We start from the raw sequence: 16081 nt of genomic DNA, 5'->3' as shown, positions 1-16081 counted from the left end.
TCAGTTCCTCAGACTTCTGCCCTTTTTGCTTCTAACCTTCTCTTTTCCCAATTTCCTTTATTTTTATGAAAAAATAGAAATTGTCTTAATAGGCTTACATAGTTAACACCCCCCTTTTGCTAACTACCACACTAAGCCCAATAACCAATATTTCATCATTTTCCAAATAATTCCCAATAAAATATTAATTCCAATAATTTAATTAAAAACTTAATTAAATAAATAAACAAGAATTTACGGGGTGTTACAACTCTCCCCCACTAAAAGAGTTTTAGTCCTCGAAAACATACCTCAAACGAAGAGTTCGGGATAGGAGTCCTTCATCTGACTCTCCAGTTCCCACGTAACATTTCCACCTGCAGCTCCTCCCCAAGCCACTCGGACCAAAGCTATTTCTTTACCACGCAGTTGCTTTAACTTCCGATCTTCAATCCTCATAGGCAAGGCCTCAACTATCATATTATCTCTCACTTGCACATCGTCCACTTGGATTACATGAGACGGATCCGCAATGTATTTCCTCAATTGAGACACATGGAATACGTCATGTAGGTTTGCAAGTGTTGGTAGTAAAGCAATACGATAAGCCACCTCTCCTACTCTTTCCGTAATCTGAAACTGACCAATAAAACGCGGCGTCAACTTCTTTGACTTTAGTGGTCGACCAATACCCGTCGTAGGAGTAACTCTCAGAAACACATGATCTCCCTCTTGAAATTCAAGTGTCCTCCGCCCCTTATCATGATAGCTTTTCTGACGACTCTGAGAAGCTTTCATCTTCTCCTAAATCATCTTAATCTTTTCTGTCGTCTCTAGAACAATCTCTGGTCCAATGACTACACTTTCACCAGATTCATATATACACAATGGTGTTCTACACCTCCTACCATACAAAGCTTCAAATGGAGCCATACCAATACTCGAATGGTAGCTATTGTTGTAAGTAAATTCAATCAACGACAAATAACTATCCCATGCACCACCTTTTTCCAATACACAGGCACGCAACAAATCTTCCAACGATTGAATCGTCCTTTCAGTTTGACCATCAGTCTGCAGGTGATAAGCAGAACTCAACCTCAACTTAGTACCCAAGGCCTTCTGTAACCCTTCCCAGAATCTAGATGTAAACCTCGGATCTCTATCTGACACGATACTCGAAGGAATACCATGCAAACTTACTATTTTCTCAATATACAGCTGAGCCAACCTCTCCATGGGGTAATCCATCCTCATCAGTACGAAGTGAGCATACTTCGTCAGTCTATCCACAATAACCCAAATAGCTTCGTAGTTCTTAGCTGTCCTTGGCAACCCAGAAACAAAGTCCATGGATATACTATCCCACTTCCATTCAGGAATAAACAAAGGTTGCATAGCTCCATACGGTTTCTGATGTTCGATCTTTGACTTCTGGCAAGTCAAACAAGAATAAACAAATTCAGCTATTTCCTTTTCATTCCAGGCCACCAAAATAACTTCTTCAAGTCATGGTACATCTTAGTAGCACCGGGGTGAATACTCAATCCTCTACGATGTCCTTTTTCCAAGATACTCTTCCTCAGTTTGGCAACATCAGGAACACAAACGCGGTCGCCAAATTTCATTATGCCATTCTCATCAATTCTGAATTCACCTCCTTTTCCTTGGTTAATTAAAGTCAATCTGTCAACCAGCTCAACATCAGTCTTTTGTCCTTCTCTAATCTCATCAAGAATTCCACTTGTCAGCTTTAGCATACCTAAGTTAATGCTATTCGAAGTGCCTTCACATACCAAACTTAAATCCCGAAATTGCTCAATCAAATCTAGTTCTCGCACCATCAACATAGACATATGCAAGGACTTCCTACTCAAAGCGTCAGCAACAACATTTGCCTTACCCGGATGGTAATTCAGCCCAAAATCATAGTCTTTAAGGAACTCTAACCATCTCCTCTGTCTCATATTAAGTTCTTTCTGATCAAATAGGTATTTCAGACTCTTATGATCACTAAACACTTCGAACCGTGAACCATAAAGGTAATGTCTCCATAATTTCAACACAAACACCACTGCTGCCAACTCTAAGTCATGAGTCGGGTAATTCTTCTCATGCACTTTGAGTTGTCTCGATGCATAAGCTACTACCTGTTGGTTCTGCATTAGTACACCTCCAAGTCCCATCAATGAAGCATCACAATACACAACAAAAGATTTTGTCGGATTCGGCAAAACCAAAATAGGAGCACTAGTCAACCTCTTCTTCAACTCTTGGAATCCTTCTTCGCACTTCGAGTCCCAAATGAACGTTTGACCCTTCCTAGTCAACTTCGTCAATGGTAGGGCTAACTTCGAAAATCCTTCTATGAACTTCCGATAGTAACCTGCAAGACCCAGAAAGCTACGAATTTCGGTAACAGACTTCGGAGCTTCCCACTGAGACACGGCTTCTACCTTTGCTGGATCTACGGCAATACCGTCCTTGGAAATCACATGGCCAAGAAAACTCACTTCACTTAACCAGAAATCACACTTCGACAGTTTGGCAAAAAGCTTCTTTTCTTTCAACAGCTCCAGTACAATTCTGAGATGCTCTGCATGTTCTTCCTCACTTTTGGAATATATCAGAATGTCGTCAATGAACACCACGACGAACTTATCAAGATAAGGATGAAAAATCCTATTCATATATTCCATAAAAACACCAGGTGCGTTAGTAACTCCAAACGGCATCACAGTGTATTCGTAATGACCGTACCTTATTCTGAATGCAGTCTTTTGAATATCGTCCATCTTCACACGAATCTGATGATACCCAGATCTCAAATCAATTTTACTAAACACACTTTCTCCGAACAGCTGATCCATCAGATCATCAATCCTCGGCAATGGATACCGATTCTTGATAGTAACTTTATTCATTTGGCTGTAGTCTACACACAACCTCATAGATCCTTCCTTCTTCTTTACCAATAACACCGGTGCACCCCACGGTGACACACTTGTACGAATGAATTCTTTCTCCAGCAATTCTTCTAATTGACTCTTCAATTCAGTCAATTCAGATGCCGACATTCTATAAGGTGCCATCGACACAGGACTGGTTCCAGGAACTAACTCAATAGCAAATTCTACCTCCCTTTCAGGTGGTAGCTCTCTAACATCTTCTGGAAAAACCTCTGGAAATTCACATACTACTGGCAATTCATTACTCACTTCTCTTCCTTTCATTTCCATCGACGCAATTTGTAACACCCCAATTCTACCCAGGCATATAGGTACAAATATCAGAGTATAAAATTAAATTCATAAAAACAATTAGGGTATTACACTTAAGTAACCACATTACCAAACATAACATACTCGTAAAAGATGCGTAACACAAATAATCAAAGAGGAAGGATTCTCATAAACACTTGATTGTATCACACACACACACACACACACACACACACACATATATATATATATATATATATATATATATATATATATATATATATATATATATATATATATATATATATCGGTAAACAGAATATCCACAAATATTCCTCCAAAATACAACGTATGAGAAGGTATCCAAAATACATAATATGAATACATCCAAAGGATCAAATATACATCAAAAGGACCCTATAAGCATCATCTACAAAATAAGTGTTCGATCCCCCCTAGGTGTTACGTATCACGAGCGGACGACACCAAAACAGACGACTACTAAAAGAGCACCTACACTTGCGGATCACCTGCACATTACCCAAGAGTAGGTAACATTAAGGCAGAAGGGTGAGAATATAATTCATAATGAAAAGCATGATAAATATAGTAATGCCAACAAGTATCATCCAGAATCATACAACAAAGTAATCCACTAAGTCAACCACAATCAATATATAAGTAATGCGACACATGAATGATAACATAAATTATAAAGACAGACGATAATGAATGAGACTCGACTATGCATATGCATGTGGTACCAAATCCGGAGTAAACTCCTCCTTGTCATTATGACAAATACACCTTGCCGAGCATTATGCTGGGACTTTATTCCACTCAGGAAGCCCGCAGGCTATTGTCATCGAGCATGTAGCTCCCACTGATGACCTCTTGCCACTCAGGCTAATGTACCGTTACCGAGCATTAAGCTCCTACTGGTAACCAATGCCCGCAGGCCACCTGTTAATAGCATTCCGCCATTAACGTATTGAAATGTTATGTTGTGCATACAAACGACTCGATCACATATCCACATCACACCGGTTATATTAATCCACACGGATACATCACCAAAATTGCCACTCAGGCGTTCATAATCGCACAACACACATTCATCGTCAAAACATAAAGGCCACATCGGCATAGATGAACGCATAATTGCATCACATCAAATTAATATTGGCCATCGGCCCACCACTTCATCAATACATCATCAACAATTGCAACCAAGCACGATGATTATTTACCAATCATATCGCGCATATAAATAATTATGTGTTTTCATCAACAACACCTCATAACCAATTAATCACAAACTAACCAAGCCTATACTATCATATAGAACATCCAACTAGCTTCCTAACGCTTCGAACGGCGTATAAAACGGAGTTACGGATCAAAAGTTACAAGGTTTCAAAGTTCGGATAATTGAACATACTACACAGTTCATCACTTGATTCTAATAAAAATAATAGGAGACTACATCCTATGAATCATTTTATTAGATCATAGTATAGTTCATTGCGTTAGCTTTCCAATGCTTCGAACGGCGACAAAATCGGGGTTACGGTTCAGAAGATACGAAGTTTCAAAGTTTTGGAAAAATAAAATATGCTGTTGGCCGCTCAACGGGCTGCTTAGGCCGCTAAGCGGAAATTCCAGAAACGGACCAACGAAAACTCCGCTCAGCGGACCTGAGGCCGCTTAGCGGACCTGAGAAAAACCAGAAAAAACCCAGCACGAACAGAACTGTCTCAAGCCCCTTATACCCACCAAAACCACTCTAAAACATCATTATAACATCAATATAACACATACATACCATAGAAATAACCTAACATCAAACTTTTCATGGTTGATTCATCAATCTTTCTCAAACCCTAACATTATCTCCAAACTCAAACAAGCCATGGAAATGGAAAACAAACATGATCAATGAAGATATCTATCATCATACTACACATACACACCACAAAATCTTGTTTATAACTTCTAAACTCACAAAACTCACAATCCACCATTGTTGGCCAAGCATAGAAATGAACAAGAACAAGAACAAAAACAAAACAAAACTATAAGAATCATACATCCAAGATAAATTATATTCACCCCCTTACCTTGGTTAATCTTGATTTTAGCTTGGTTGTTCTTCTCACAAAAATCTCTTCTTCTCTTTCTCTTCTCACTTTTCTCTCTATTTCTTTCTTTTTCTCCAAAATATCTCTTTTTCTCTTCTATTCTAAGACAACATAATCTTCTACCTCTCTATAACTCTTTCTATTTCTCTACTTCTCATTTTCACCCACTCAACTCTCATAAATTCCAATTTTGGCCCAAATATTACTAAACATTAATTCTAACCAATTAACACCAAAACATAATAATTACACACATGGAAAGTAATAAGTAAAATATTAACATAATTAATATTTACCGACTAACACGACTCAAAAACGGTAAAATTTAGGAAAATATAGCAAACATCACAATTAATTAGAAAAACACATTTACGGGCGTTACACAATTAACATAAACACGGCTGCCCCGTCTTGAATCGCTTCACCCACTTGTCTCGCAGTCATCGCTAAATCCTCGACACTAACTTCTTCAGGAAAGATGACCGTCTTCGTAAAACAATTGATGTGAACTCGGTTGAATTGCAACCATTTTGTTCCCAAAATAACGTCAAGTTGTTCAAGCGGAAGGCACACTAAGTCCATTCTAAACTTCCTACCAAATATATCAATAGGGCAGTTCAAACATGCAGATGAAGTGGTCACTGAACCCGACGCAGGAGTGTCAATAACCATACTTCCATTTATCTTTGATATCTCTAAATTTAGCCTCTTAGCACAGTCCAATGAAATAAACGAGTGAGTCGCACCAGTATCAATAATCGCAATTAAAGGTGTGTTATGTATGAAACACGTACCTTTAATCAGTCTATCCTTTGGAGTAGTTTCTAATCCAGACAAAGCGAAAACTTTTCCTCCAGATTGGTTCTTCTTTGGCTTGGTGCACTGCGTACTGATATGACCCTCTTCGCCACAGTTATAGCAAGTCACAGTCTTCATTCTACAGTTGGGAGCAACATGGCCTACCCTGCCACACTTGAAGCACTTCTTGTCTTCGCTCTTGCACTCGTTCCTCTTATTCCTTGGTTCACCACAGTTGTAGCACCTAACGGGAGCACCATAATCTCCCCCACTAGGCCTTTTCCAATCACCAGCTTTTGGGTTTCCTCTACCATATGGTTTACCTCTATCCATAGGCTTCTTACCCTTCTTATCAACTAACTCGCGAGAGTGAGATGATTTCAGCTTAAGATTATCTTCCTCATAAATCCTGCTACAGTCCACTAAATCAGCAAATCGGCGAATTCTCTGATACCTGATGCCTTGCTTGATCTCGTCTCGCAGACCATTCTCAAATTTGATACACTTAGAGAATTCCCCAGCTGCATCGTTGGTGTAGTGTATGTAGTACTTAGCCAACTCCACAAATTTAGAAGCATATTCCGGCACTGTCATACTACCCTGTTTCAGCTCCAAGAACTCGATTTCCTTCCTTCCACGAACATCTTCAAGAAAGTACTTCCTCAGAAATTCCCTCTTGAATATGGCCCAAGTAATCGCGATCCCATCAGAATCCAATTTAGTTCTAGTAGTAACCCACCAGTCGTCAGCTTCTTCTGATAACATGTGAGTGCCGTACCTCACCTTCAGATTTTCTGCACAATCGATTACTCGGAAGATCCTCTCGATCTCCTTCAACCATTTCTGAGCACCATCAGGGTCATGGGTGATTTTGAACAGTAGAGGGTTGTTCCTCTGAAAGCTGTTCAACCGCCTGTCAGCACCAATCACCGCTCCATTGGCATTCCCTCCCAGTACACCAGCAATCATGCCCAGAGCCTCTGCAATAGCGTCATCGTTCCTTCCACCTCTTCCAACCATTGTTCTGCTAATTCACAAAAAAATCTCGTTAGAATAAAAGTATCGACAGTGTCTACCTTACACTAGTCGCATACAAGGGAATACTGACATCAAGACTCTGACTCTAACGACCAACCAGGCTCTGATACCACTATTGTAACACCATTCTAAAAACCCCGCGGATAAATACAATAATAATCCGAGTAATCATACAACAAGGATGTTACAATTAATATAATAAAGAAACTCCAAGTCGTTTGTCATGCTTTATTAGGAATAATCCAAAAATATCAAAACATATGTTCAGCACAGCGGAAACTCATTCAACAATGTTATAAAACATCCCCAATAAAATCAACGGTACATAATCCAATAATGGCAAAACAGTGTATCACAAGTAACTCTAAGACTATCGATCCCAGTATTACAAGATACAGTCATCACCAAGATACAGTCCAACCAGCACAAATTCCTCACAATGGGAATTATGCCCACCATTTGGTCCACAAACATCACCGGGATCCATCACCAAAATGTATGCGAATGAATGCAACGTATAACATGCTTACAACATCACCAATTCATCACCAATAAGCATGCATATGTTTTAGCATTCATACAAATATATCACACGCATACATGTAAGACATCACCCAATAAATAATATAAACAAGATATAAAACTCGGACTTTACGTCCATTTCACCCATTCATCATATAGGCTATTAAATCAGCTTCGCAATGCCCCAAACGGCACTTAAATCAGACACTCGGATCAAAAGTTATGGGTTTTTAAAGTAAAAACAATTTTATAAAAGCACACAGTAGAACCCGGTTCCTCCCACACGGGAACCGGTTCCTACGTACCTGCAACAACCATTTCACAACTTTGACAGAAAAATACTTACCCTCATCCAACCAATTCGTCCACACACGAATATTACACACAAACATCACCAAATTACACATTGTAACACATTTCAAACAAGTTTTAAACATCTAATAACAACATATATCATGGTTATTATCCAAATCATACCAATTTATGAAGATTTAACAAAACCTAACAAAATCCCCAAACCCGACACGTCCGATTGAACTAAATGACAATCCTAATCAATTCTACTACCTATAATCACATAAGTATTACTAACTCGAAGAATCCCCCCTTACCTCAGAGTCGAATCTTCGAAGGTTCTCTTCCTCTTTGGTTCTTCTCCTTTTCACGTATTTCTCAGTTCCTCAGACTTCTGCCCTTTTTGTTTCTAACCTTCTCTTTTCCCAATTTCCTTTATTTTTATGAAAAAATAGAAATTGTCTTAATAGGTTTACATAGTTAACACCCCCCTTTTGCTAACTACCACACTAAGCCCCATAACCAATATTTCATCATTTTCCAAATAATTCCCAATAAAATATTAATTCCAATAATTTAATTAAAAACTTAATTAAATTAATAAACAAGAATTTACGGGGTGTTACACATTACGTACTGGATCAAGAAACTGGTGCTTCATAAAAATAATGAGAGGGAGCGAGGATTCGAACTTACGCCCTTAGGCTTCCCCCTCTTGCTCCTTTGCCAACTCAGCCAGATGCGTTGTTTGTAAAACACACGCTTTCATATTGTAAAAAGTAAACAATGGATCTTAAATGAAAACCTGCGCGCGAGATTCAGGATAGCCCAATAGCCTGATGACACCTCGTCATCTTCTTCGTTGAAACCTGGATTGCTATCTTTTATAGCGCTTTTCACAGGATAGCTATGGAAAACGCATCTATTACACCTGCCATTTACCAAAACCTCATACAAGCACAGATAATTAAAAGTAAAACCATGTTTGCATTCGTCTCATCATCACGAATACGCCTGTACCAGAATCAAACCCTAATTCGAACTAATTTACGAAACCCTAATTTTAAGAACACAAACCCTAACATGGCCGTATGCCCTAAATGTCCATGAAAACGCAATTAAAGCTCCAGAATTGTTCACCACATCATGACAAACAAGAATATACATTCAAAAATTATTTATGATGCATGAAATTATGAAATCGAGATTGAAAAAGAATGCTCAAATCGTGAGGTACTGCGCGCGATTCTGGAAGTGTTGCTTGGTGAGAATGGTCTGGTTAGCTTCAGAATTATCCAGGGAGTGTATTGGAATCAATGAAACACCTTGAATTGGCTTGCAATTCAGAATTTGAGTTTGAGATTTTCTTGAACTTTGGAGCTCGGTCTAGGGTTCTTGGATGCTGCAAAACCTTGTGCTTTGGGTCTGAAACGATTGTGTTCTTATAGGAGGTTGATTTTAGGTTAAGAAACTGAATCAAATCTCTATCAACCAAGAGATTGGAATTTGGTTTTAATGAAATATTGAAAGTTTCTAAACTTGGCTCAAATCTTGCTCATTTCTTTCCAATCTCTCTCGCCACGAAAATTGTTTCATATATTTGATATTTGGATGTTTAAAACTGATTGGAAACAAAAATCAAATCAAATCTCTAATATTTTCTTCAATTATTTGATAAAATCTTCTTTTTTAATGAATAAAAAATTCAATAAAAATAGGATAAAAATCAAATGGGCGTGAGAGTGGATTTGGAGGCTCTTAGTGACTTGGGGATCAAGTTTGAATCAAAAAAGATTGGGCCTCTTTGCAAAAAAAAAATCATTTTGGCCCATCTTTACTTCATATTTTTCATCAAAATTTGTCCAACTTTGACAAAGCATATCTCTCTCAATTTTAAAGATATGGAAGAGTTTTAGGACTTTTTGAAAACCTCAAGATGTCCTCTACAAGCCACTTTGGAAGCTTTTTTCCATTTGAGGATTTTATCTTGATGATATTGGCTTTGACAAAAAACTGCTTTTGGTTGACTTTCAAAAAAGACCTATTATGTTTTGATCCATATCTCTCAAATGAAGCATTTTTAGACTTGGCATGTGAGAGACAAAGTTGTAGAGAATTAAACTTCCTTCAAATTAAGCTTTGGATGGAAAATTTCTGATATTCCATGTGAAAGTTATGGCTGGTCAAAGTTCAGTTGACTTTTAGTCCAAAAACCCTAATTTAGAAACTTTGGATTTTGTTGATTTCTGAACTTTTCTTGATGAATCATGATCATTCCTTGATCAAATGATGAATGATACTTCAAAATGAGGATGTTGAAAAAAAATCAGGGATTTTGACTGTACTTTGACCACAGTTGACTTTTAGGTCAAACTAGTCGACTGTTGACTTTCTGAGCAATTGACTGGGCAATCCTTGGAGTTGGAGCTTGTACTTTGCCATAGAGATAGTTTGAAACATCATAAGCCATATGAAATCCATTGGAGACTTTGATTCATTGATTTTCTTTAGAGAATTCAAAACTCTAGTTACTTGAGCCATTGTTTAGGAGGATGTGTCTTTGAGCCATGAACTCTGGTATGAGCTTGAAAGGAGAAATGAGATGGGCAAATTTTGGGGTATGACAAACACAAATCAACGATGATTTCTCTTATGAATGCTTAATAGCACAATTAGAATCTGAAAGCGACACATTGGAACAACCTAAAGCGCAAACCGAAGCCGTTAAGACACTAAGCACCGGAACCACACTGCCATGGTATGCTGATTTTGTCAATTACCTAGCGGCGAGAGTGCTTCCGCCTGACATGAACTATCAACAAAAGAAGAAGTTCTTCCATGACCTTAAACAGTATTATTGGGATGAACCCTTGCTATTCAAGAGAGGCGCTGATGGGATATTCCACCGATGTGTTCCGGAAGAAGAGATAGAGAGTATAATACATGATTGCCATGATGCCCCCTATGGTGGGCATGCAAGCACATCAAAGACGTGCGCTAAGATTCTACAAGCCGGTCTCTTTTGGCCCAATATGTGGAAGGATGTCCACATCGTTGTTAGAAATTGCGACCGCTGTTAGCACACTGGGAACATATCTAGGCGAGACGAGATGCCACAAAAGGGCATTTTAGAAGTGGAAATCTTTGATGTGCGGGGAATAGATTTTATGGGACCTTTTCCATCTTCCTTTGGAAATAACTACATACTTGTCGCAGTCGATTACGTGTCTAAATGGATAGAAGTTGTCGCCTCACCCACAAACAATGCACAAGTAGTGATTAAGCTGTTCAAAAATATAATTTTTCCAAGATTCAGTGTACCAAGACTAGTTATTAGCGATGGAGGATCCCACTTCATATCTAAAATTTTCGAAAAACTCTTAGTAAAATATGGAGTTCGACACCGTGTAGCAACACCTTACCACCCACAAACGAGTGGACAAGTTGAAGTCTCGAATAGACAAATTAAGCAAATTCTTGAAAGGACTGTTGCCACATCTAGGAAGGATTGGTCAACTAAGTTACACGAAGCATTGTGGGCGTATAGAACCGCCTACAAGACACCTATAGGAACCACGCCTTTCAAATTAGTGTACGGTAAATCATGCCATTTACCGGTAGAACTAGAGCACAAAGCCTTATGGGCCATAAAAACCCTAAACTTAAGCTACACTGCCGCAGGCAAACGGAGGCTATTAGATATTAACGAGTTGGAGGAAATTAGATTGGATGCTTACGACAATTCTAGGATTTACAAAGAAAGAACAAAGAAGTGGCACGATAAACGCATCTCTAGGAAGGAATTCAATGAAGGAGATGTGGTGCTATTGTTCAATTCTCGACTTAAGCTCTTTCCAGGAAAACTTTGTTCAAGATGGTCTGGTCCATTCGAAGTTACCAAAGTATTTCCGAGTGGCGTTGTCGAAATTAAAGGAAAATCAAGCGATAGCTTCATTGTAAACGGGCAACGATTAAAACATTATCATATTGTTGAAAACAAAGACTACGCTGATAGTCTTAAGCTCGTAGAGTTAATCCTCGAGTCGAAGAACTAACCGTCGATTTGTCGAGCTTGCAACGTTAAACAAAGCGCTTTCGTGGGAGACAACCCACCTTTTAACTTTAATTTTCTTTTAAATTATTTTAATTTTAATGTTTTATTAAAATTTATTTTCTTTTCTTTCTACATTTTATTTTCAAAATACTAACTCCATTTGTTTTAAATGATACTAACTTAAAACTTATTCTGATTTTAAAAACTTCCAGGGTACTAACCTCTTTTCTAACTTTAGAGATGCATTTCACTGATGATATGGTAGTTACTTTTGGGAGTGAGGATCAGTAGAGACGATATGAGATTCTGGAACAACGTGAGATGGGTCTCACCGCTTTTTCGCATGATGCGACTCTGACCGTTCTAGGTATCCGGGAAAGTGTGCACTTTATGCTTCATCAGATTGGATGGGAGGATCTCCTTACCACCCGTAAACCCACTTTCCGCAACCTGAATTTAGAGTTTCTGAGTTCCCTCCGATATGAGCCTAGACTTGGATTAGGATTCAACAGAGGAAGAGTTTTATTCAGGTTATTTGGATTCACCTACCGTTTCACCACTCGTCAGCTGGCCGAGTTACTAGGATTTCCTAAAGGCATGGATGCTTTAATGGAAGTCGATGATGAGTACTTCCCTGATAACATAGTTGACTAGTTTTGGAGTACCATATCTGGTAGAAACCAGAATGATCTACGATTCTCTTCAGAAATCCATAATCCTGCCTATCGCTACCGCGAAAAATGGATCAGAGTCGCCGCTAATATATTTATCCCATCGAGGGAAAGGAATACCAGGGAACCTAACTCGAATAAGAACAAGGTCTTTCGACCAGAGAATAGGGTATGAGAGTCGGTTACGCAAGGGGAAGGTGCTAACACCCCTCACGCCCATCGTACTCGATGGTATCCACCTATGTTTGTTTCTATCTAAATGGTGTCTAATGTCTAAAACCTAAATGCAAATGAATGCAAAAGAAACACGGGGAAAAGAAGGAATTATTTACAAGTGTGCTCGCTTAGGCCCCACGACCCAATGCCTACGTATCCCTTATAAGGAATCAGAGCTAACGTAGTTCGGCTCAATAGTTTCCATTTGTTTTGTGTTTTTTAGTTGGACAGAGGTTAAGGTCACAATCCACGATGCTCGACCTTTGGAGACTTATACGCCTAATTCTGGAAAGGACTTAACATGTTCTTAGCAGCAGAATGAACTTTGGTTTGTGTCTTTTATTGTAATTCCATGATGACAAAACCCACTACAAGGCTTCGCATCACTTCCTTACTTTGTTTTAAGTCTGAGCCTTTATTAAGCATTTTGAATGTTTTTTTTTGGTTGAATGTTTTTTAAGGGAATTTTATTTGTGACTTAGATCATACCAAAAAAAGAGTTTTTTTTTGAATATTTAGAGAATGCACATCGAGGTCTACACCACAATCGTTTCTCTAAATAGCGGTTATGAAATACACCGAGGCCTACGCCTCAATCATTTCTCTTCCGCTGAGTAGAAAAGAAATACACCGGGGCCTACGCCCCAATCATTTCTTTCCTACTACAAAAAATAGTAGCGGTATGATCCTTATCGGTATTTATTAAGTTTTTTAACGTTGAAAAAGAAAAAGAAATGAGAAAGGGGAACTAACCTATTTTCTAATCTAATAGTCATTTTAATTCCTATTTAAGATCTAAACTAAAATCTAAGGGAAAGTTCAACTAAGAAGAGAGTTGTTTAAGTTGACTAAAGTCAACTTTAACAACTAGGGGTATTTTAGACATTTCTCAAAATATGAAAATATTCACAAAAAGAAAGAATTAAAATCTAAACTAACCATGAAAATATTCACAAGCAATTCGTATTTTTCATTCATTTCAAAGCTATTTTCAAAAATTAAAACTAAAAAAAACTATTTATTTATTCATGATTAACCAATCAAAATTCAAAGAAATCCACAATTAAAATTCTAATTAAAACAATTATTCCTAAAAATTCTAATTGGTAAGAAAAAAATTGTCATTTTTGTTCAAGCAAGATTCAAATATCAAGCAAAAGAATATAAAAAAAGGAACTATTTTTATTTGTTTTTTCTTTAGTCAGCAGGGGGGTGAATCAGTAATAACCAAATGAACTGAATCCTGTATAATGCGCGCCTGGGCCCAAGATCGGGGGGTGTGGAAAAGCACTATGACTAGGCCTAAGCGCTTAAACACGAGACTGCATTAGTAAAAGGGTGGTGAATAAGCAGAACGAAAACAAGCCTCAGCATCAATACCAATTCGTGGCCCAATCCCATTATTGTTCATTTTTATTCCAATTTTATTTTCTGTTTCAATTATTCAGATAACGCCCATCTATTATGTAACATTATGGCATAACGTGATATAAATTGGACGACTTTCATTTAAGTGGAATAAAACAAAAAAATGAAGTTGAACCAATCACAGTGCTACATTCCATAAACTATTCATTCACAAAAGGACAAAACGCCACACAATAGGAGTATAGACCAATCATACGTCACCACGCCATCAAAACGGAAAGAGAAAGAGGAACTAAAACCAGGTGTCGGAGACGACCTCCGGTCACCTTCTCCGGCGCAAACCCTACCGGAACCTACACAAAATTTCCAGAAATTTACGTGAACGGTACTATTCGACTCGGAATTCATCACTGAGTTCGGATCTGCACTTCGTTTTCATCAATGCTCCCTCTATCATCTTAGCCGGAGCCAAATCATAAACCCTAATTAAAAAGGTTTTCACCAAAATGCAATCTAAACTCATCCTCACATCCATACGCATCTATAGAACTCTAATGTACGGTCTAAACATCTAAACAACACACATTTCACACTAACAGAATCAAATGCAAGAATCATGGAATTTTGAACAAGAAAACAAGATCATATATTCACAGATGTATTCATTCTATTTGTTATCACTATGATGCTAAGTGAGACATGAAGACTTTCCTGTTGATGAACTTTGAGCAGAAGAACAAGGAACTCTCGCAATTTGGATCTAAACTCAGATGCGTGCCAATGAATGGAGAAGCTTCAATCCTGAGAGATGAACTCAAGTCTAATGCTTAGCTTGAAATCTTGAACTTGACGAAGCTTTGAGAAAAAACCAGTGATAGTGGAGAATCTTGTAGTGTGAAGGCAAGCCTCTACAACACTATGTTTTGATGAAGACAACTATCATGAGTATACATCAATAAAGGATGAGCAAAAAGATCAAATTAGCTATGGATCAAGATTGCAACCTTCATGAAGATTAGCTTTGGTTGATTGATCTTCAAGTCATAATGGTACAAGTTAAATACTTTTACATTGATATTCCTTAGTGCTCAAAAATCATATAAACTTTCATACATATGCATGCCCAAACCCATATATGCATGGCATAAGTTTCCAACCTTGAAAAACATGCATTTTTACCCTTTGAGTTAAGGTAACCGGTTACCAACATTCATGTAACCGGTTACATTGCTGGCAGTAGCTATTTCTGGGCATTTTTACTTGATGTAACCGGTTACATCATTTTAGGTAACCGGTTACATGATCGTGTTTTTGAATTTCTGGGCTGTAACGTAACCATGTAACCGGTTACATCATTCACGTAACCGGTTACACCTGAACCAGTGGCAACTTTTCATGTTAAATCTGTCCCAAACGAATTCATCTTTCAAACCTTTAACCATTGCATTGTTCTATCAATATGCAACCATTCTAAGAGGCATATAGTCACCTATAAATACCATAAACTTCAGATTTAAATGTCACCTCTTTCATTACAATTTACCACCTTTTTGATCATATATTTTCATCATATATTTTCATACAAGTGTTTCATACTTGAACTTTCATTGAAACTTTTTCTACACATTGTTAGAAAAGTTTCTCATTCATACATAAACACTTGAGCACTATTATATCATTGTAAATTGTCTTGCTTGAAAGAGAAGATCAATCTTATAGATTTATATATGTTCATTAACATTTCTACTCAAATATATTCATTATTATTGACTTGCTATT

The 16081-nt window shown here is 37.8% G+C and overlaps 1 protein-coding gene across 1 annotated transcript; it reads left to right on the top strand.

The window, feature by feature from the left end:
- Window positions 1-10560: 10560 nt before the first annotated feature.
- LOC131630852 (uncharacterized) lies at window positions 10561-11073 on the top strand. The gene is made up of 2 exons (XM_058901597.1): window positions 10561-10570; window positions 10661-11073. Exons 1-2 carry the CDS (start codon window positions 10561-10563, stop codon window positions 11071-11073), a joined length of 423 nt encoding a protein of 140 aa, XP_058757580.1.
- The last annotated feature ends 5008 nt before the right edge of the window (window positions 11074-16081 follow it).

Source organism: Vicia villosa, unplaced genomic scaffold (genome assembly GCF_029867415.1).
Source record: "Vicia villosa cultivar HV-30 ecotype Madison, WI unplaced genomic scaffold, Vvil1.0 ctg.000745F_1_1, whole genome shotgun sequence".
NCBI classification, from domain to species: domain Eukaryota; kingdom Viridiplantae; phylum Streptophyta; class Magnoliopsida; order Fabales; family Fabaceae; genus Vicia; species Vicia villosa.
Note: the sequence above shows the minus strand (reverse complement) of the source record. Positions and strands in the feature narration are given on the sequence as shown.